Source organism: Glossina fuscipes, unplaced genomic scaffold (assembly GCF_014805625.2).
Source record: "Glossina fuscipes isolate IAEA_lab_2018 unplaced genomic scaffold, Yale_Gfus_2 26, whole genome shotgun sequence".
NCBI lineage: Eukaryota > Metazoa > Arthropoda > Insecta > Diptera > Glossinidae > Glossina > Glossina fuscipes.
The window spans coordinates 656,649-680,891 of record NW_023998421.1 but is presented as its reverse complement, the minus strand read 5'-3'; the positions used below and the strand labels follow the sequence as shown (position 1 = coordinate 680,891).

Below are 24,243 nucleotides of genomic sequence, written 5' to 3'. Positions count from 1 at the left end.
GCATAAGTGAAAAAATCACTCTGCGCTGATCTTCTTCTATTCACTTTGTTTATGCCCACATGATTTAACGATGCGAGGGGGTTGGGGGGAGGGGGAGGCGGGGGCTAGTAAGAGAGATCTTTTACTGTTCGATATTATTCTTCTCCGTTTTTTACATAAATGTATCTGCATATGTTTGTATTTTGGTATGCCTCAATTGGTGCGTCTCCTCTCATTCTCTCGCTTAGTTTGGCTCGTTTATTTATATTTATTTATTTAATTTTATTTTTATTTTTTATATTTATTTTGTTTTTGGTTGAGTCTATGCTGGCCTAACTAAGGCAAAAGGCTAAATGGACAGAGACAGTAAGTATCAGCGAATGGATATAAAATCAAACAGAATTTATACGCAACGGTTTAGTTGAAAAGCGTCAATATAATGATATCGTAATAAACCTGTATGTTTCTCTTAAGGAACGCGAAAATTGTCAAGGCGAAAAGGGAATGAAATTTTAATTCAAATTTAAAAAATTTATGTTTTGTTACTGGATTGTGAAATTTAAGAATAGTTTGACGTGACGGTAATGTGTGTGCGTGTGTGTGCTTGATTTAATCATTCAAAAGAATATGTCTATAATATATTTTTAAGTGCTTTGTTGTTGTTCCACGTATATTATACGTTGCTTTAATTGCTTTGGCGAATTGTTTTTTATATTTTCTACATCACGTTCTTTAGATTTATTTTTAATTTTTTTTTTTATTTTCTAAATTCTCCAAGAGAGACGTGTAAATTTTAAAGTAAATAAATATATTTAATTTATTGCACTTTACGGTAATTATCTTGCATCGTGTTTTCATCTGCATGGATGTGTGTATGTGTGAGTGTTGTTTACGGAAGAAACAAGAAATGCGCGAATTCCTCGTATTCTCTTTTATAACATATACTCATCTTAAAAGATTTTATATATTTTCGGAAATTTGTTATTGAGATTACCATCGCAAAGTACTTTAGATTTCTTATTCCACGTAAGTGTGTCTGTTCGTCTATTAGGGTCATTTATTTACTGAATGCTTAGATAATTAAAATTTTAGCTTAATATTATGTACAGTTTTTAATAGACAATGGCTTTTCTTAGCACTAAATCTGTTTGTGGCGGCCATATCTCTATTTTCAAAATTGATCGTTAGTATTGTGGCCGTTAGAGTAAAGCTAATGTGGGAAATCTCATTTTGGACTAGATTCCAAAATCATTTTGCTCTGCAGCCCACAATAACTTGCATGAATTCTGTTTCATAGATGAATCTCCATGTGGTTGCTTTTCAAAGTCATCTCATCACAATATCTAGCTTTTATTATATGTTTTACGTGTAGATGTAAGCATCTGCCCTGAAGCCTGGAGCGGAGCACTTCCAACTTAAAAAAAGAGAAATATCAAATATTTTGACATAGCATTAAACGCAGTTTAGTCTAGTTTAAGTACACTTCAATCCAATCAATTCAAAAATTGATAGGAAAATTCATATACCGAGTGGAAGCTTTAAAGCCGTACTTCGACAGAGTGAAAAGTAATAGAAAGATGACTCATTTCTCTGTATTTACTTGAAATGATAGGTATTGAAAGTTCGCTCTCAGGCAAATGATATAAAAATTGCATTAATTGCTTAACACTACCCGTCACGACTTTTGATGTTAATAACAATCGCGTTGTGGAAGATATATGTTTAGAAGTCACGTTACTACTAACCGCTTTGATAAATAACGCGAAGCGAACTTCGAATTCTGGCAAATTAAAGGAGAAGTAAACAAGCGAGCTTCGCATCAACATTAGACACAAATTGCAATTTGCTCTAGAAGATATATTTAACATTCCGGTGTACTTGTCGAGATTATTTCAACATTTCGACGGCTAATTATCTCAATATTTCATTTGCTGACGGTATGTAAGAGTGTTAACGTCAAGTATTTTTTGAAATCAATTTCAATGACCTTAAGAATTTCACAAAAACAAATGCATTAATGAGCAGATGAACAAGGCTACTTTGATTTATTGGTCTGCCTGATCAGCTTTAATTGTCGCGACATATGGTATGATAAACTTTACGTAATATTGACATGGTAGGATATAATAATTAATTTTTAATTTTAAAAAATTCCCGTATTATCATAAAGTAAGGAAAAATTGCTTTCTAAACTATAAATTATATAAATCACGATTTCATTGACTGCATCAAAGGTCAGAGAAAACGATATGAAAACTAATGAAACTATTATGACGGGCGAGCAGAAGCGCTTTAACAAATCTATCCATCTATCTTCGATAATTTTAACTGTTATTAACGTTTTTTTTTTTCTATATCTTTGCTTCAATACATTATTAGCTATGTAGGTAATAATCCCATCATCTGATTAGATACAAGTAGGAAATAATTATCTAAATATTTAAAATTCTAAAAATAGTTAGGTAATGAGGCTGTTTCGTAATATATACTAATATTGCTCGATACTATATATAGTAGGTATGTGAAGGGTTTCTCTTAGGACTTTTCTGGACATATACAGGATTAAAATGCATAGAAGAACTAAATAAAAAGAAAAAAATCATTAAGTTTAACTTAAATTAATTTTCAAAGTAAATGAAAAAAAGAAAACCAATCGCGAAAGTACTTTTGTACAAGTGCTGGGAGAACAATTGGAGAGTATACCAAATAGCAAATTTTCATCGTCGTAGTTCATAAGCACAAAGCAGGCTTTCGAAAAAAGAGGCTTTCGCAGTTTATGCCTTAATGTGGAAGTGTTAACAATTTGGTCAATTTTTAATGCTGAAACAATCACGGAAAAAGTTTGGGTTTTCAAGGCGATGTTTTTAAAACTTGCGGTCAGGAGTATATTAACCACAAATATTGTACGGGCAGGCCGACGGATATGCAATTCAAATTTCCATGCTAGTGAACAACATATGTCTACAACATAGAACATATATTTTTAATGTCCCGGAAGCTTTTTCAATATGTTTCTATCCTTCGGCAGGGATTATAACAATAAACTCGGTTTATCTAAAATTGATGATCTAAAATTTGATTAATGCAGGCTTTTAAACCATTCCGATATAAAAGAAATGTCAGCGTTTGGTCAGCACATCCATATAACCGTCAAATATCGAATCAATCAAATTTCCATCTGTGCATCGCTGGTGGAGCTAAAACGAAATCTTTGAAGACATAGATAAAAATCGATGAAAGGGGCATCATATTTGATAGTAAGATGGGAAATCATCGCAGCGCAAGGTAAACAAATGGTGCCAAAAACGTATTGGCGCCACCTAACATAATGTTTTGCGTATGGCGGGAGCCGAAGATTATCATGCATTATAAACTGCTCTGATCGGCTTACGATATTGCCTCTCCCTTGCCAATAAATAACAGGATTAAGCTCCTGCAGCATTAAAGGCATTCATAATGTTATAAACCAATGTCAGCAATAAAATGTCTGGACAAAGTGTTAGTTAAAGTTTATGAAATTCGATCCATTCGTATTTAGACTTGACATACCACATAAGTATTATAATATCCTAGAGAAACTTTCAGAATAAATAAATCAACACAATTCTCGCATAATATTACAAACTCTTACTATTACAGCTTAATAGTGTTATTATTAACAAAATGGTAGCAAATTGTGCATTCATCGACAACAACATCGGCCATTATTGCCCTAATGATAAAACTATAAGGTCTACTTTGCCTGTATATTTTATTGAACGTGTATGAGAACATTCATTAATTCGGTTTCAGTGAAAGTTTATTAAACCTATTTAACTAATCATTACCGTGACTTAGGTCTACTCGCATGCAATTTATAACCGAGCCCAAGCAAAATTTATAAAACGAGAAAATCAACAAATCACCCGCATAATAATAAAATTTCTCATTTTAGTCGCTTAATAGACTTAAATCATAAAAAAAAACTATAACAAATGATAGCGTCTATGTGTTAGCATTACATAGTGAGAATGTATGCAAATGATTCAATTTAGTTACCCCTACTATACCTTTAGATATCTATACTCAGGCATATTTAATTTTGTCAAATATATATGCATATTCCATGGGATGGAAAGTCCCGAGACTGCATTCTCTGTGAGATTTAAATTAATTACATAGCATGCGGTTTATTCTAATTATTTTCTTTCGTTATACCCTACCGTGCTTGTGGTACTTGGAATATTAAATTTGTAGAGATATATGGCGCACGTTTAAAAGGACTTAAAATCGATGCACTTTCTGTTATGTCGAAACATTTCCCAAATTGATTCAAGCTGGACTGTCAGTCGGTGCCTGTTCATGTCTTCGTGTTTAAGCTATAGCTTGCAATTTTTTTTTTTTTTTTTTTTTTTTGAGAATGCTCCCTGTACCCGTTAGACAGTGACCGCATCTAAGTGAGGATGTGCGCAATCGGCAAATGCTATGCCTAGACCGAATGAACATTCACTATAGCTACGGCGAAAGTAAATACTGCAGGTCTGAGATTTGAGCCCGCGAGCAATGGCTTGGCAGTCGCAATTCGTACCTGTTCAGCTATTCTTGCGGATATTTGACATATTGTGTTGGAATTTACTAGGGCCGATTCCTCAAGTCATTTCCACTCATTGCTCATTGCGAAACAGTCTTCAAATAGCGATAATATGCGATTTTCAAAAATTCTCTACCAGAAATGCTAACCGATAATTTTCCTAATATGCTAAATTGATGTAAAAGGCTTAGATCAGATGGGATAATATTTCGAAGCTACTTCTGCACAACTGCTTCAATGCCGGATTTGTAATATAGTCTATAGAGATGGACTATATAATATGCGGAGCACATGATTCCTTTTTACGGATCTTTCCACACATAAGGATTGCCGTGAAGACTAAGCCTTTATATGGCAATAAAGACAAATTTTTAAAAATGCCCGGTGAAGAAGATCTTTGGAAGGAAAATTAATTTTCCTAAATTTGTAGCAGTTTCAGTTCAAGTTTCAAGCGCCATGCTAGGTGAGATCTCCCATGGAAACAGGATATAATTTTGGGTATTTTATCATGACAATAAATAAGAATCACATCAAGGGAAGCGGCTAGAGAAAGGGACAGACAAACTCAAATTGGCTTAAAAACTGTTTCTGAGTTGATTAGTGAAATAAAATGTAAGTGTATCACGAGTCGTTTTGGATGTTGAATACATCCGGAAAAACTTTCAACAATAAAGGATGGGACGTATGTTTGCACATGAGTGAAAATTTTTCAGACGATTACTATCACTTTATGTGATCGTCCACAGTAACGTGTTCTTGTATTCTTTGGCGTTATAGATGAATGGTTATTTTCGAATGTGAAAGTGGACCACAGGCTGACTTGAGGCTGACTTTGAATCTCCGATAAACAGCAGTTGCTTATGAATCATTTCTTTGCGAAGCAATTAATTCCCGTTTAGGTGTTTGTCAAGCAAATGCGGGTACTGTGACTTTTCGTTCCATTCATTCTATGCATTCTGTTATTACGCATATAGCCAATCATTTACCACAATATGTAAGTAATTACATATTATTGTGTGTTGGTCGGTCGACAACTTCATTAAGACCGGGCAATTTATATTGATATAATGCTAACTCAGTTTTATCATATGTGTGAATATATGCAAACATCCCAGGAGGTACCTCTGTGGTTATATAACTAATTTAAAATGTATGAACAGCACGCAAAAGCATACATTGTTACTGCATATATATATATATATATATTCATTTTATTGCTTTTGATTGTATTTCAATACCATTGACCTTAAAATTCTATTGTATTAGCTGCTGTTGTTGTTTTCGTTAAAATTAATACGATTTTCGTTACAAGTTTATTGTATTGTTGAATCATAGTTAGTAGTATAAAGGTTTTAAATTTTAGTTGAAATATTTGGATTCACACTTACACATATACAAGAAATTATGTAAAAACTTGCAGCCTTAGTAATAAGTCAATTGCGAAGTAAATAAATGGAATAACATGCATGGCTCTCGCATGGATGGCGGTATAGATTTTTGGTTATATCGTTTGCGAGATTGAAGTTGTGCACACACCATTCTGATCTGGTTGCGTAGTTCACCTCTAAAAGTTGAGCTGATGAAACCGAAAGCATTCTCCAATAGTACATCAAAATATTAAAAATATTTTTGAAAAATCAAAGCTTCCAATAAAATCTAATCAATCCTTTAAAGTCTTCAGTAGATATTCGTATTTGTTTGAAATGTTTACAACAACACACAAGTTTCCCTAACAACTGGGAAACTTGTGCCCAAACTGGGATGTATCTATAATGTTATACTTCCAGATTCGCAGAACCTTACTATTAAAAATAAAAACATTTTGCCTAGCTTTGCTTAATTATGTTTTACAACAATACTTTCTTTTATTTGAGTTCTTGAGCTAATCGCCCACACCTACCCGTCTAGTTAATAATTTTTTTTTTTCGGACTGGGCATCGGGGTTAAAGCCATTCTGGAACCGCTTTCCCGCTATCTCGATAAGGACTCTTATGCATTGTTGATCATCACAATGTCATCCTAACTATCTCGCTCTCGCCTGAGAGATGTCGTCTTCGGGTTGCTTTATATCGGCGCACGGCTTGCAAAAAACCGGGACATTTCTTTCATCCTTCGATTCCCATTAAGCTGACCGTTAGTATGTTACTTGGCGCATATGCTATTTTCAGAGGTTTGAAAACGGAAATGGAGCCCCGTAGTAACCCTACATTAATCTTATGTTCTCTAACGCCATCATTCTGTATTACATAGAATACTTATGTTCAACAACGAGTTGTCTTTTAATTTAATTAATCATAAACCCAAAGACAAAACATTAGCTTGTTTACGCTCTTTATGATGGTTTCGCCTTTCCTCGTTAGCATCAGTAGTTTGACAAAGCCAAACCTCTTTTGATGTTTCTTTCCAAGTGTTATCTAAATTGTTTTTCGCTTGCTAAGTACTTCGTTAAAGTGTGATATATTGTTCATTACGTATTTCCCAAAATAACAAATAATTGCTTTGTTTCACTTTGTGTAATTAAAATTAAATGAATTTTTTTTTTTTTTTTTATTTTATCAACTTGCAAGTCTGAGTCAGGTTTAGCTAAGCCACGTAAGGTAATAGTAAAATATTTTTCTACAAAGTATTTTTGTTTTAAAAATGTCATAAAAAAACAAAGTTGTAGCGATAACATTAGAAAAATGAAACGTGAGACACTACTAAGAAATGTGTTATCAACACGAATTGTACACAAAAATCGGATTTTTTATCATAGTTTGCAAAAATCAATGGAAATCTTTCTTTTGTGTTACGCATTGCTGAACTTAGTACAAGTTGTATAAAATCTGATTCAACAAATTAAAATGACTGGCTTTCGATATCTGAAAGGTTTGGGACTTTGGATGTATTAAGTTTGTTTTTTGGAAATATTAAGTTTGTGCGAATATGTGCAACGTGTAGAAGAGTTTAAGGTGGACTCACCTTTCGCTATACCGATCAATTCAGAATCATTTCTTGCCTGTCTGCCTGTGCTTCTACACATTTTTGCATCCTTCAGGTCGCAGCTTTTGCGATATTATGATGAAATGAGGGTCAACCGCCGAACCGAAAATGTTTCGAATCGGACCTCTTTTTCGACCATTCCACAGGCAACTATTCGCGTTGACAAATCTTCGTACAAAATATTACAATGAAAAATTTCGATCATGGGTAATATTTGTTAAACCTCCTGCCATGTAACCGATGGTACGAAAACTAATCCTTCATATGGTAAAAAGTTCTACGTTTCAACATTTCAAATGAGATTTGGTTAGTATATAGACATGTAGGTTCCACCCGACATAAAGTTTCTCATAAAACTAAGCCCTATGATGAAAATTGGTTCATAACATTGATTATATATAAAAGTTAACGGTAGCAGATTTGCATCAAACATTTTTTTTACTTGGATACCCAGACATCTAAGAATTCTCAAAAAAAATAAACCATTATAGGCTTAAAACTTTGAAGATTTTTTGATTCAAATGGTAACTGACCCACATTTGAAACACATAGGCTAATTTTTTGGACTCCATTTCGTGTACGATTTCTCGTGAATAGATTTTTGGCAAAATCCTTTAATACTTTGTGATGCAACATGCGACATTTTCCATAGCAACAATTTGCCATAAAAGTTAATCGTAGGAAATTGGAAACACGTAGGTATGTTGTGTAGAGCCAGCCCATTATCTATAGGAATTGCAATTATAGGTGAAAATTAAGAACCGCCTTTAACAAGTGAATGTATTAGGCGAAGCAATGCCTTGTCAAGCCTTGCTTGACTACAATATTGTTATGCTCATCACCGAAAGATGAGGAGTACATTCATTTGGTCAGAAGGATTCGAAGTTCTTGCATGCAAGTTGGTATTGAAAATGGATCAAACCAATCGAACGACACGCCTTCATTGTTATTCGTTACTACAGTGTATCAATCTACGAAAATGTGAACGTATATTCTAAGGGCGATGCCGTAGTATTTGTGCAAAAATGGAAAAAATTGAACTCGCCTATCCGTTGTTATAATGTAAGAATTTAATTTGTTTTTCAATACCTTTATAACGCGCAGAAGCAAGCTTGAAAAGCCTCATAAAGTATACAAATCCTTGACCAGTTTTAAGTTCGGAATACTCTTAAGCATGTCAGTCTGGTCGTCTGTCTATTTGGCCGTTTGCCCAACTGTGTAGTGTCTGCAGTAAGTATCCTCTCAAAGATGTCGCCTACAAAGTACCAAAAAAATTTTAAAATGACTCAACCCGTCAAAGGACACACCTTCAACGCGCACGCGCCTATGCGAAAAAAACTGTGAACACATTTGCTTTCTGTGGTTTTACTTTGTTACTCCTAAAGCACAACACATACACCATATAAATCTCTGAAAATAGAGAAAATCAATCGCGTCTATGAAAATTTATATCCTTTCCTTTTTTTTTCATATTTTTAAGACAGTGATGGGTACGAAAGATTCGGTCATGATCGAATATAATTTTCGGACTTGTTATAATTTACCTCCGTTCTTGGTTGCAGTAATAGTTTATATAGATTGCATTAGTCATTCTCTATATTTTGTTTTTTTATATCCACTTATTTTTTATTTTTAGGATTTATAGTTTGTTTTTTATGCGTTCACTCCTAGCCAGCCAGGAATGTATAAATTTTTTGGGCATCTTTGTTTCAATTTATCTCAACGAAACAATTTATTATTAATTTTCCTGCATTAAGTTTTCATGCAGTTGTTTTTTGAAGAATTTATTAAAGCTGGTTTTCATTTCTTAAGTAGCTTTTCTTAAAAAGCATCTTTCACAATTTCTAAAACAGTTGTTACACCCGTCACGCGATATATATTTGTTTTTTGAAATGCTTTCAATTCGCGGAAGTGACACATCGCTCAAAAAGTTTATAGGATTAGAGTGGCTTTTTTTTTGCAATTTCGTCATTCAAGCGCACCAGTGTTTACTATTAACCCTTTGGCTCCTTCTAAGTTGCTGGGTGAATATTATACGATACGCATTTCAAAATACGGACGCATCTCAAAATATCTTGCCAGTCGACTTTTGCGTTTTTGTTCGCTACGGATGTCTTTCGCCGGTTGTTCCCCACTCGGCTGACTTGCCGATTCGTTTTTAAAGTGCAATGAAGTGTCCACTTTTCATCCAGGTCACATAGCACATGAGAAAATCTTTTTAATTTCGTCTAAGCACCTCCAACATGTTGTTGTTTTTGGTTAGAAGTTAGCAAACGTAATATTCACTTTGGACGGAGCTTTCTCGTGGGTAATTGTTCATGCAAAACAGTAAATACATTGCCGTCGACATCGCATACAATATTGCTTTAGGATCTTCCAAAAGGATTTTATGCGCTTTTTTGTGTTTTCTGTCTCTTGTTCTCTGCTAATAGTTTATTGAGATCACATTTACGAACGACCTCGAAACTTTATGTAGAAGAAACCAGGTTGATGTAAAACTTCTGCTTATTCCACTTATGAAATTAAAAGACTGATAATTGGTTAGTTAATGGGTTTGGCCGCAGCCAACAAAAAGCAACTTTTTCTTTTTCTTAAAGAGACCCAAATTTATAACCTTTAGTTCGACTACGTCGATATATTTGCGTAAAAAACCTTTCTTTGATCTTAAGTTCCAGTATAAGGCACAGTGAATGAATGTACATTCATAGTTGTTTTTTCTGTGCAATTATTTGTTAAGTGTGCCATGGCTACGGTATCTTATGCGTATGAGAGGGATGGATATTTCTTTATTTTATTTAGCAATCAATATCGTATGTGAAAAAAATTCGACTTAAGTCAGATTTAATCTAATTTTGTATTTTGTTTACATTTGAAGCAACAAAAAGCAACAAAGTTAACTAAACAACATGTGAAAAAAGAGGACAAAATTAATTAAGAGATAAAACTGAACATAATCGACTAATAAAGGCGAAAGTTAGAGTGATTAATGCTAGCGTCAATTTTCAACATTCTTAGATGACATTTCACTTAGAAAGAATACTTTCTTATTTTAGTGTTAATTGAACTCGAAGACTATTCGAGAAGACATATTAAGTAGCTTGACAAGGCTCATATTGCAGAGCATCAAATTTCATTAATTTCATCTCATTTCATTTCATTTCAACTAAGGATGTCTATCATCACTATCAGGCAGAATACATTTTTGGAGTATTTTGTACTTTTAGGTTTAACTGAGCTGGTAAACTACAGTGAAAATCATTTTTTTTAATTTTTTTTTTTTTTTTGCTTAATAAATGCTGTGGATCGCCTAGAGTATGTGGAAAGTGAAATTTTTTCCTTGAAATTTTTTTCTTTTCCTGGGTAGTGTGACTATCTACTGGACGTGGCGGCTTAATATTTTATCTACTGATTTCTAACATATCTCTTCAGAAGTTGCTTATGTGTATTTAAATCCGTTTCCGAACAAGAACAATTTAGTATAACTACTCTTGACAATCCTTGTGTGATTTGAAAGTTTTGTATGCTCCTTTTTTTAAGAAGTGTACGGCTGTTTATCCCCAGGCACGTCCGCATACAAGATTTTAATGAAATTTTGTACTTCACGGTACTAATGCAAAACCTTGCAAACGCTTTAATGAGTCTAACATATGATTTGGTATTGTAGTTGACAGATGCTTAGATTATTTACTACTTATCTCTTTGCCCGTCTTGCCTGCTATTGGCTCATAGGCGAGCCGGTATGCTCACTATAATGTCACGGCACGATTTACACAATTAAGCGACGTAAAGAAAAACAAGCAATAATTACAAAATTTCCTAATATTTAGTTAGTGCAGCTACTTGTTGTTGTTTACTATGCATTTGTCATTATTAAGTTTTATTTTCGATTTGTTTAATAACTGTATTGGAATAAAAATAAAAAACAGAAAGAAACTCACACAGCTAATTACGAAAAACATATAACTCATACCCAGGCATGTATACATGTATGGAATAGAGACAGAGAGCAAAAAAAAAAAAAAAAACCCATTATTTCTTTCTCTATTGATTCTATTCATTTGGAATTATATAGACATAAAGAATTCAAAACATCATTCACGTAACCTCACGTATACACACAATCGAGTCGTTTTTGAAATTCTCAACCAGCACTTAATTGTAATTGAAAGTGACAACAATTCCACAAACTCTAGTAGGCTGTGGACGCGCAAAGACAAGTAAAAAATTCTGAAAGCATATCATTTCGACTTTTGTGTGTAAAGAATTCAGATTGAAAAAAAATTTTTTCCTTTAAGTGCCAAAAAATATTGAAATTAAAAAAAAAAAATTCATAAATAAAAGGAAATAAAATTCAAAAAAAAAAATAAAAAAATAAAAAAAAGGAAGAAATATAAAATTTAAAACATCAGTTTTGTAGAAAAATTTTAATAAAAATGAAATCGTTTTTGGCTGTCGTCGTTGTTACCTTGGCGTTGAATCTTGCTTTGGCTTCACCAGGTAAGTGGGTCACGATTGCATTTTTTATAAATTCTGTTTTTTTTTTTTATTTGCTTTACATCAAAATGATTTTTTTTTTTGAAAATTATCGGGCAGGAAAAGATATGCGAAAGGTTATGCCAGCTATTAATAAGATATAAAGATTGTTCAATCAATCCAAGGCGCAAGAGGGAATACTTTTGTTTATTTTATTATATACTTTTAAATTTTGCTTAAAAATTTTTCAATAAAAGTAGTGTGCAACATGTTTAACCTTCTAGCCGCCTATTATACGCGTGTTAATTGAAAGAGGTCGGACTATTTGGTACTGTGAACCAAAATTTGCACTTAGTTGACAGTAGGAGGGTGAAATTCGTTCGTCAGGTGGGTAGGAGGTAGCCCAGATACCTCAGAGATTAGTGAGTGTTTAGTTTTACAAAGAAGTTCAAGCTAAATTTTCAGATCTAGATATCTCTCGTTGTAATTGTCTGATACGTGAATACCGTCGTCCGCGTGATATCGTCGTCCTATTATCAAAGGAGGGAGGAATGAGGAAGATTATTCGGTTTTAATTCGATCATGTACTGTTGTTATGAAATAACATTTTTTTGTAAAGTCTACGCCTATCAGATTACTAGATGCATAAAGTCCAAGTAAACATTTCACAGGTTTGTCAGATTGGACTGCTCATCTCCGATTTGGAGAAGCTAAAGAAAAGGCTTGATATGAAGAAGTTTAGATACTGATCTAAGCCAAAGATTGACCCTTTAGCCAGCCAGAGTTTTACGCAAGGTACGGACTGTATATTTCTTAAGCAAAAACCGCATAAAGACAGAATTGTTTTGCCAAGTGGCCAATTGCCTGCTCAATGTACAGAATGCACTTCAACAATCGCTATATATGCCTATATAGGCTCCATTTCCCAGTAAAATGTCAGGTGCTTTACGTACGATTATTTAAACCTTTGCTTAAACTTTCTTCCGAAAACAATTATTTAACTTAGCAGTTATCAGCCTCTACAGGACCAGCTCGCACGTGCAAGCAATATTTCTAGGCCATAATAAAATGAACTTTTTATTTGTTGTTGTTCTTTTCGGCTTCCAAGATGCTTGGTTTTTCGATTGTTATCAAAGGGCATCTGACAGGGTATCTGACAGGGCATAAGTAGCTTATATTGGCAATCACTAAAAAGGAATGTGTCGTTTGGATATTTTTATAGACATTATTTAGGTGAAACTTCAATGAAATGCTGAAACATTTCAAGGTCATAATGTGTTAATGAGTGTAATTAAAAAGTATTGTTTGCATTTTTCTCCATAATTCCAGTTTTAACGTAAAGCAATTTGGTAATTTCAAGGTTAATGCACAGCAAATTATTAACTTCTCAAGCGGTTCTTCACTTTGCCTTGGCATAGACGTTAGAATAACTACTTGAAATATTTTATTAACAGCATCGACATATTGCCGGAAACTTTTTGCATCAAGTTGAAACTCACATATTTGATATAGATTATTTTACTTTGCCTTATCGCAATGCAGCTGCACTAACCTTCACCTTAAGTCCAAGGTGCGTTTAGCATATACAGAGTTCAATGTATGCATATCAGTTTGAGGTATTTCTGAGAAAAAAAAAAAAAAGAAGAAAAAACAGCAAAAAGTATATAAAAGTCAAATTAACAAATAGTCATACAATTAATTAAATTTACAACGCTGACTCAGTTTAATAGCGAAAAAAGAAATGCAAAAAAAAAGTGCAAGAAAATTTTTAATATCTTGCTGGGGGAGGGCGGGCAAGAAAAAAAAGAAATCATAATAATAAATTTCAACTGGATTTTATTGCAAAAGGTAACAGTCACTAGTAATTGTTGAGAATTTTCTTCAATTTATTTTCTGTGTCACCATATACAAGCGTACATATATATAAGAACGGGTACCGATATGGTCGGTGGACGAACGACAGCAGTAAAGAAAAAAGAATCCATAGTAAAATTTATGATTTTTCGTAAATTGTTTGCAATTAAAATGAAAATTGTCGCCACAGTATGGATGAAAATTGAAAGCCAAAAAAAAAGCAGAAAGAAAGACTAATAAATAAATAAATAAATACATAAATAAAACATAAAATTGTCGCGACACTTGTGACGGTACATAGGCAGCTGTAGAGTATTTATATCATTTGGTTGCTCTTACTTGCGCATATAGTTATGTTTACGTAAATACATATATACAAAGGTATTAATAGAGTCATTAAACATTTAACACAAAATTCGCCAGATTTTCCGCGAAACACAATTCACATATAATTTGAAATGACTTTTCATAGATGTGCAACGTATGTGCAATATATGTCTTTCTTTTTTTATATATATTTTAGTACGAGGGTAACCTAAATTTGTCATTTATTTTGCAACACTCAAAAAAAGGAGATCAATACGTACGTACGTGTGTATTTTGAGGTTCGAAATTGATTCATCAAGTCAGGCCGTTTATTTTCTATTTGCCAAAATTCTTAGAAGCAGTGAAAGGGAAGAAAAGAAATGATTAAATTTTGAAAAGTAGGATCTACTTGTCGCCCCTTAGGAATATACCAAACAAAAATGCTATATTTTTTAATAGCACAGAATCGCCGCGAATATCATTCTGAAATTTTTTAGTATAGACAGCGTATTAAAGATCCTATTCTACTAGTGTACTGCCCTTCACCAAATATGTTTATATGATGTAATCGACTTAAACTAGCAAAGACACTTACCAACTACCTGAGAAGAGATCTGTTAAGTAGTGAAGACTGAGGTATGATTGGCCTATTCGGTCAAACGTGAACGTAATATATATTTGCGAACACCTCATGAATCTAAATATAAAAAGTAGCTTTCAAATAAATTAAGCAAGTAGTAGGTGAATAACGTGGAAGTTTTTTGGTTTGGCCAATTTGTCTTCTTCCCCATTTTTCATTTTCCCGGCTTATGCTAACACACCAAATTACAAGAATTTGGTAAACACCTTTCCGAAAAGCAGAATTTGAATTTTTTTAGATTTTTTGAAAGGTACTTTTATATACATAGATATATATATATATATTCAAAATTCGTACACAAAAATATTTTACGTTTTCAAATTTGGATCCGAACATATCTTCATCCTAACTACTTCACAGAGGCCTGTTAATAAGGTAGTTGATAGTTGCCTTTGCTAGTTGAATTCGAATTTATCTTCACATCCCTTTAATTTGAACATTATTTCTAAGACGTATAGACTCTCCCTCTCTCTTTGCTTCATTACGCTCTTCTTGCATTTTTTAGTCTTTCTGTCAAGAGACTATTACATCATGTATGTTAATTCGAATATTCTCAGAGAACAGGGTTGGAGTTCGATTTCGAAAGTGGTTCTGTTAAAAGTTAGTGAAGAGTCATCTGTAATATTCTATAATTAAATGCGAGGCTTTAAAAAGCTGAATAGAGGCTAATGCAAATGATACGATCAGAAGAACGCAACGAGAATTAATAAAGAGAAAGATAGAGAGGGAGAAGAGCGAGAGTTAATGAAGAGAGAGAGAGAGAGAGAGCTATCTACTTTCCTATCTAATTATGAGTACATCTTGATAATCAAAGAAACGCATTAAATCCGAATATAATCTAAACATTAGCACGTGAACTATCAAAATTTTTCCTATTTCTAATAATAAATCAGATGGTGGGGAGTGTCGAAGAATTCCGCTTAACCTGAATGTAAAATTGATCTTTGTTTTTTTTCTTTACATACGTATATATATATATATATATACATACATATATATGTATAAATATTTACGTATTGTTTATTTCATATTTATGCATTTATTTATGTTTACATTTATATGCATGTGCGTGGTTCGTGTGGAGGGCTTTGTACACATTTCGTAAACATTATGACCAAAAAATAATTTATATATGTATTTTCATATTTTTTTAACCATGACAAGTACGAGGGTAAAGTTGAAAATTTATGAGGAAGTCTAGAGTTTTTTTTTTTTTCGTTTTTTGGTGAGTTATCTGTTTAAAAAAGTTGATTGTAAAATGAGATTCCGCAATTCTAGCTAAGAAAGCTTTTCGTTTATGCCTCAAGCACGGGTTACGCGAATTTTCTATGCAGCGTGAGAGATGTTTATTCTCTCTTAAGCGAGTTTATTTTGAAATTTAAGATAATTCATCTCAGAAACTAAATTGATTTCACATTAAAACTCAATACTAGCGACTTGTTTAAATGAGATCACCAGTCATTGCTATGCAGATGTGAGACGTTTTTGTGCGCGTTTGTATAATACGTATCTATAGAAGGGTTTGCATCTTTTGTCAACGTAAAAGATGCGCTTCCAGCTTTTATTCGAATTAATGTTGCATTCAGGATACAAACGCTAAATTCACGGATTTCTATAGCACTGCTTCCAACTTTGGCTTCCAAAAGGCTAGGTGGCCGAAAGGATGATAGAGAGGGAATATTATTAGCGAGCTAAAAATTTTACGTTGAAGTCTGTGAAATGCATGATTAAATATTTATACAATTTGAAAAAAATCATAAAGTTTTCTATACCCTACACCGCTTGCGCTGCAAGGGTATAATAAGTTTGTTCGGATGTATGTAAAACCCTGAAGAACTTGACATAAACCCATCGTTGCTATACTGAGTAATTCGAAATCATTTTCAGAGTCGATTTAAGCTTACCTGTCCGTCTGTCTAGGCTTTAGGTTCAATCTAGAAGTTGCAATTTTCCATAAATTTTTGATGAAATTCGGAAGGACCAACGCTCTCGGAACAGTTGCGATGGGATCACGTTATCGGTGACACATTGTTTTGAAAAGTCGTTATATGAATAACTCTTGGCTGATGTAGAGTATTTAATGGTGAGCCATGGTCAACCATAGTATTTTTACTTGTTTAGTTTGTGAGAGTGATATTAAAAGTGTTTTAAATAAATATGTAAATTCAACTATTGTTATATAGCCATAATTAATATTATCATGTAAATGTTTAGGACCTCAGATTGCATGAAGTTTCTGGTGCTCAAAAATTTGTGTAAAATTATTCTCTGCGAAATATATTATTAGGGTAGAAATTTAGCAAAACGAAAAAAATTTCTATATATACATCTTCCGATATTACGTTATATGTAGATGACATTTCTACGCCCTTTGCGCCGCTGTCGGTAGCTATCAAAAAGAATTGATAATTTCGAATAAATGGCTTTTATTGCGATTTTAAAACAAAAACATTGCACTCTGCGGTCTAGTCTTAATAGGAAAAATATATTTCTTCTTCGCGTGTACTGTTTTAGGTACACATTTCAAACATTGTGACGATGGTAATAACAATAACTAATTTCAAAATAGTCATCTCTCTTGCCTCGCCACCAGGCTTATGTACACTTACATTTCTACGCTGGTTCGCAAGCTTATTATGTTCAAAGTATTTCAGGGAAACCCGAGAACTAAACTGAATTAACTTACTACAGGGATCTCGTTACACAGTTAAAGAAATCCTTTTGCTTTTAAAATTTGTTTTTCCCATCCGCCGACAATCCGGTGATAACATACAAAAAGAATAATTTACAACAAATGTCCTTAATTTTTCTTGTTGTTGTTGCTACCTTTTTTTAAAATAAATTTCTTCAGTCATCATTATTTTTCACATAATTTGAAATAAATATTTGCGCTTAACTGACTCAATACTTTCGTTAGCAAAGCGTATTTTACGAGGATTACAATTTTAACAATTTTTTTATAACAAAAAAAAAAAATAAAAAATATAAAAAAAATATTAAATCTATTAAATTATTCATATACAATCCCCATCAAAATGCAGAGAGATTTACTATAAACAACGAAATTTCATATAAAATTTTTTCGTTGTCAATACGCTCTCGACTTTGCAGCACCAAAAGTACTTGTTGCGGATTATTATCACAAAAGCATTGAAAAATAAAAAAAAAAAAAAAATATATATATGTATGTATGTATATAAAATAAAAATAATCCTTATCGTTTTTACGGAGCATAGCGAAATTTTTGATTTAGTTCTTACTGACTGCCACTTCTGGCTGAGTTGCACGATTTTAAGCACTTTTCAAGTATCTCGACAAAAGCATCAGCAACGACATTAGAAATTGTATTGCATAAAAAAAATGTTTCGTTTTATTATATTTGTCTTTATTTTATTTTCTATATTATTTTAATTTAATGGTGGATAAATCACTTGTTCCGTTTCCCTTAGTCTTCCTTAGCCAACTTCAATTACAACCATCATAACAACAGTGCTTCATTATTTTCAATAATAATATTGTTATTCTTTTACTGCGTGTTTTTCTCAAGAATTCATTATCAATATTTTTTAGAGCACCCTTCACTTTTCTAATAATTCACGTAAGAGTTTTTCTAAAATAAAAAACATACAAATGTTTGGTTTATGGTTTGTGTTGTGTGCGCTTATATTAATAATGATTTCTATAGAAATTTAATGAGATAGAATTTTTCATGTTGAATTCGTAATCGGATCTACTGTTATATATATTTATACGAAATTGTGTTGACAACGTTTTGTTGTTGATTGCGTTGTATCACTATTTAGAATGTATACAAAATCGCACACGAGACTAATTGAATGTAAATAAATTTTATTGAAATTTTCATTTAAATTGCATGATCAAAGGGAACGGGATCCGATTTGAAAATTAGTGGTTAAAAAACTACGATTGATAGGTTCGTTTCGCCTCTATGCATATTGTTGTGCCTACGAACGTTTTTCATATAATTCCATTAGCAAAAAAAAAGTCAAATTTAGTAAATAAACGCTTAGGAGATCGACGAATTTTGTTTACTTACTAAGTAGGTGAACTGGTATGGCCTTAGCGCTACGTTTAGGGGACATACATATCTCAGGTAAAGTTTGTTGTCTAACTTGGTCTTTTGGAAACAACAAGGAGCCATAAAACTAATATCTAGCGAAAAGGTCAGGTTTTATGCTAAATAAAACGCAATTAATTGACGAACGATAAGAGAGCATTTTTTGCATTGTATTCTAGTCGCGAATGGAAAGAGAACTCCGGACGGAAAAAATCATGGGTAGATCCCAGAATCGTAGAGACATACCATCCACATTGAATCTGAACTTAAATCGCTTTGCAGGAAGATGATCTTCTTTGCTTGCTACGAACAGGGGGGTATGGTCTGTTAGCAGTTTTTAAAGTCTGGTGGAACGGTTGGTATCAAAAACTACCAATAACATTTGATTTGAATCGTTTTCTGTTCAAAAGCAGCGCAAGATGATTTTTTTACATAAATACATTCATCCAACCCTGCAACAAAATCGGTTTGGGCCACGTGGAACGTCATGCGTCCTTCCGATTACCATTTGTTTCTGCTGTTAGGACACGCACTAGCTAAGTAGCAGTTCATGCTATATATGGAAGTCTACGAAAATCGTTCGATGACTAGCTTGCCTCAAAGAGCAATCGTCCTCTTGGCATTGCGTACGGTCTTCAAATTATCAAAGAATGTGTTAGAATGTACATCTTGCGCGATGAGCAATATTTCTGAGGGACTACTAATCCCTATACAACAACTCTCTGTTTTGTTTGCCGGGCACCTGTGCCCATATTTGAAAGTGTGTCCAGTGTAGTCGAAAATATTGCTTTATCTTTTTAAACGAATTCGATGTCTTGAAGTACGTGTCAAAATTAGGTGTAGCAGCCAAGCAATCAAAAGCAAGCGTGCTCTTGTAACATTTTATGTCGTGGATAGCTAACTGAAACTTCCCTTCAAATTCGCTCTAAATATGAGCGATTAACACATCGTGACAATATTCTTGATTGTTCAGTGCGCTCTCCTTTCCTAGTCATGCTACGTCAAAGAGTTTTTATAAAAGGTGACCAAACTTGGGACTATAATAGAAGCAAAAGAATAATAATTCTGTAAAGGAAAGGGAAAACACAGCTGGGTTGGGACAGGGCAACTCACTCAAGACCCAGGAAGGGCTTTTACGAATTTATTTGCTCGTCAAAGTGACACAAAGTAATAATAAAGCAATGCCCCGGTTTGAGTGGTTTCGCTCGGACCGAACTAAAGTATTAACTTATTCGACTGATCTGCGACGAGAATGACTTGAGTCTTAAGATCAAAATTTTTATCTAATATTTCGCTAAAGGCTTATTCTGTAGAGCGTTGTTAACTTTTGAAAGTGAAATGAAAGTTGTGATCATCTTTCTGCGTAAACCAGGGGTGACGTAACTATAGACGAACTAAATATAAAAAAAATCGTCTTTGCTTAGTGTGTAATTAAATTGCTGGCTTACCAAAAGCTATAAGAGGGGAAGTAAGAAAAAGCAAAGCAGAAGCAGCATAACATTTCCCTCAATGCCAATGAGAGCTTTCGAAAATTTAAGTCGTCAAGAACAAGTTCGGTCCAACATTCTTGATCTGGCACTCAATGATTTTCTTCGCTCCTACATTTGCAAGATGGTGCACATAGCCTCCAAACTTTGAAGACTAATTTAAGTCAATATCCGATTAATTTATTAAATAAATTGCGCGATAGAACTAACGACTAGCAGAATATAGGTTAAAAGGGAACTTAATTGCAGACTATATAAAATAAAATTTACTTTTAATGTGTAACACAATTTGTCCAAGACAAAGACTTCAGATACAAGGATAAGTAAATTATAGTTTATATACCAATAATAATAGGTGAAGAAATTAAAGCTATTTACAAACTGAGCAGCGTTATGCTCATGCCACAATAAGTAAATATTTTGGATTAATTATGAAGACAAAAGCAGTAACAAAAATTAATTTTCGTATGTGCGTGCATGTATACAACATTGAACTCTCAACATTGGTTTGTTTATTTAATTAGTTTAACACCGAGTTTTGTTAATGTACATCGTACATGGTAGGCAACATTTAGTTCAGCTAAAGTATGCAAGAAATTAATCAAAAGGATTGTGTATACTGCAGCATCTGTGGTGCGCTCTCCTAAACCAAAACGAACTTATAATGTTGTAGTAGTAAATTGAAAGTGGTTAGTCATTTTCCTCTTACATCTAATCTCTCTTAAAATGTAAATGGTATAATAAGTATACTAATACATATCCAACTATTTGACTTGTCCCCTCCATGTCTAAATGTATTTTGAATTTTCAGTTCTGAAAATGGATGAAAGATTCTTTGAAATTCAGGTTTTTTCAAAAATTAGAAAAGGTATCTACGTCGTAATATCTAAAGCCTATTTTATGCTCAAGACAGTTCACATTGTGATTATCAACGGTTGAGAAAGGTATTTTGCGTATCTTAATCAGAATAACTCCCTTATAATCTGCTCTCATGCACTTAACAAAGCTCGAACTATCGGCTTTCACTGCTTATTATTACAACTTAACTTTAATTTCTCGGATGACGGGTGCCTAAGATGCGTCATATGGTGACAAGGACCCGTAGTTGTGTTTTCCATTTTCCCCTGGAAAATGTATTCTTATTATACATATAAATGTTTAAATGTCTGTTTGCATTTACTATATAAAATAGAAAATTCATTTGGAATCACTTTATCAGTTTGAATTGCAATCAGTAACAAAGTGTGAGTTTTATCAATAAGGTAACGAACACAAGAGATGTGAGATGAGATTTGTTTGTCTTCTTTTTTGTTGTTCTCTGCTTTCATTCATATTGGTTAGTTTACATTTACTTATTGTATATATATATATATATATGGTTAGAACAAGAAACATTCGTATGTATGTGGTGTATGTATATAACAAAAAGTACTAAGTCAAATTGAAGTGTCTTAATATTGGAAATTTTTTCTACAACTAATATAAAATGCAATGCAAAGGGGAATGCATTTGTTTACACATTGTCCTATTTATACGGGTATATATATTGTGTTGTTGTTGAGAAAAAAAAATTAACATACAAGAAGAGAAGATGCATTGTAGAGAAATATAAACATTATATAGCTTTTAAATTATATTATAGGGGATGTCACAAAACTTATGAAAGATTTGTATTTGTCACTATTTGTTCGGTAAAGTGTTGATAGCTGACAGTTAGCAAAAATGGAGCATATTATAGAAGAGAGCAACGCGTTCTTATTGTTAAACAATATTTCGTAAAATATATTTTATACACTATTGCAGTTGACTCTCCTTCAATATTTTCCTCAGTGTATATTGCAATTGTTTTTTAACCCATCACCAAAGTGCGGTGTTTTATATTTATTCTGTCCATATGTTCAAAATACCCAAAACGAGACTTCGGAGATGACGCGAATATATTTAAGAAATGTCTTCTTGCCTTGTCTGACCGTTCATCAGCCTTTCTATCTCTCTGTCCATCTGCGTAACATTTTCCTGAAACATTGAAAATCGCTTTTAATGCAGGTTTGTATTAAGAATATTCTGAATTGTCCTCGTGACAATAAAGCTTAATCTGAGAAAGTTTTTGTTTTCAAAAACTACAAAAATTTGGTTCTTCTTGCAGCAGATACAAGAGGACAAATTTTTAAGTATAATCAGTGGGTGTGACACTGTATTTGTACAAAGAATGGAAAAAGTAAGTTGCGCCCCCTCAATGCTTTAGATTATTAACATTTTCTGCAACACAAAGATATGTAAATCAGTACAGAAGGAATATAGAGAGGGGTAAATTAAATCAGAAGGCTACAAACCACATTTACGTAGTTTGCTCTACCACATTTTTCCGGTTTCCATAAAAGGACTGAACAAGTTAATATCGCGCCATTTCCTATTAAAAGGATAAATAAATTCTCTTGAAAATAAACAATGATTTTATGATATCTACTATCCAAGGTCCGTTCCAATCCTCTGGGAATTATACAGTAAGAGAGAAATTAAAATTTCATATATGAGTCTGCCTTGTCCATTTGTCCCTCCGTATATTATTGGTAGGTGGGCATCTTACGATTCCAATATCGAAATTCAGTGTGAAAATCGGTCGGAAAAATTGTCTCAAAGCCATCCCGTTTTATAATATATAGGGAGTAAGTGAAATTGGTTATTCATAGCAGATACCAAATTCGAAAATGAAAAACATTTTACGAGAACAATGAGGTGTGAGTCAGTCATGACTCAGAAAACTTTAAACAAATTCTACCATCTGCTAAGAGCTATTGAATTAAAACCTAATACAAATATTTCTTTAATGAATAACAAAAATACTTTAGTATAATTTAAAGAAATTATTTAAATTATTATTAATTAATGAATGAAATTTTCATACTTAGTTTTTAATTAACGTTAAATACAAGTAATTTTCACATTTGCCTCTCAGCGAAATTATTATGCATTTCTGTCAAGATGATAATAATACTTACACTAATAACAGATACTTACACTCTTAATATAAATGGAAAAGATTTACAATAGAAATGTTGTTAAGAAGTTTCTCTCGAAATATTTTGTTTTCTGTCAACAACAACTCAGGTTTCATTGAAAACTGTAAATGTTGTGCACACTTGATGAGAAATTTTTAATTTTTTTTTTTTTATATTCATTTTTCATAGATGCGAAATGAATTAAGATAATGACAAAAAAGAAAAAAAATAGCATTTAATGAAACCAAAACTAATTTTAATATAAATGCGAATGTATATATATACATATACATTCACTATATATATTCACTAACAGAAATATCTTTACAAATAAAAAAAAAAAAACATTAATGAACCAAAAGTTCTAGAAAAAGTGAATAGGATAGTGTTTCGTATATCTATGTAACATGATGCAAGTATAAAAAAATTTTGAGTGCCTCCCTAGACACAAGTGCAACATTCATCTAGGCGGAGTATTTAAAGGTTTTTAGGTGGTAAGAATAAAAATTTCTATCGCTCTTAAGTTATTAAAAATAGCGTTTTTATGGTTTGCAAATTTTTTCAGAGACGCTATTCGGTTTGTGGCTTTAGTAAACGTGACTTAAGTTTCAAATCGCTTTGCATTGTAATCTTTAGACGCTAATTAAATATTTTATATCCAATATCAATTTGCAATAACAAAGTGAAGTGGTAGCATATTCTGGACGTGTCGCAAAGGTAATGTCGTATTTAATAATACTACTAGTCTGGAGGTTAAATCGAATACTTGCCAGTCGACATTTAAGTCGCAAAATTTTGTAACAAGCAAGTCATGGGAAAGCTATATCCTCAATAGGGAATCTTGTCTATGTCTACTTATTGCTTTAAGGCGATAT

General features: G+C 32.8%; 1 protein-coding gene and 1 long non-coding RNA gene across 7 annotated transcripts in view; both read left to right on the top strand.

Annotated features, from left to right (window-relative positions):
- Positions 1 to 347: 347 nt before the first annotated feature.
- LOC119635326 lies at positions 348 to 11,862 on the top strand. 6 transcript variants are annotated; one of them, XR_005247047.1, is made up of 2 exons: positions 348 to 565; positions 11,604 to 11,862. It is a non-coding gene; the product is annotated as an uncharacterized LOC119635326 (long non-coding RNA). The 6 variants fall into 6 exon arrangements; XR_005247046.1 differs by having other exon boundaries at positions 348 to 569; XR_005247045.1 differs by having other exon boundaries at positions 350 to 560.
- Positions 11,863 to 11,897: 35 nt separating this feature from the next.
- Positions 11,898 to 24,243, top strand: part of LOC119635325 (protein PFC0760c) — a 53,926-nt gene continuing 41,580 nt past the window's right edge. Inside the window, exon 1 of the mRNA XM_038030100.1 lies at positions 11,898 to 12,028. Coding sequence (XP_037886028.1) covers positions 11,965 to 12,028 — 64 coding nt within the window. The 5' untranslated portion in view covers positions 11,898 to 11,964. The remainder of the gene's footprint in view (positions 12,029 to 24,243) is intronic.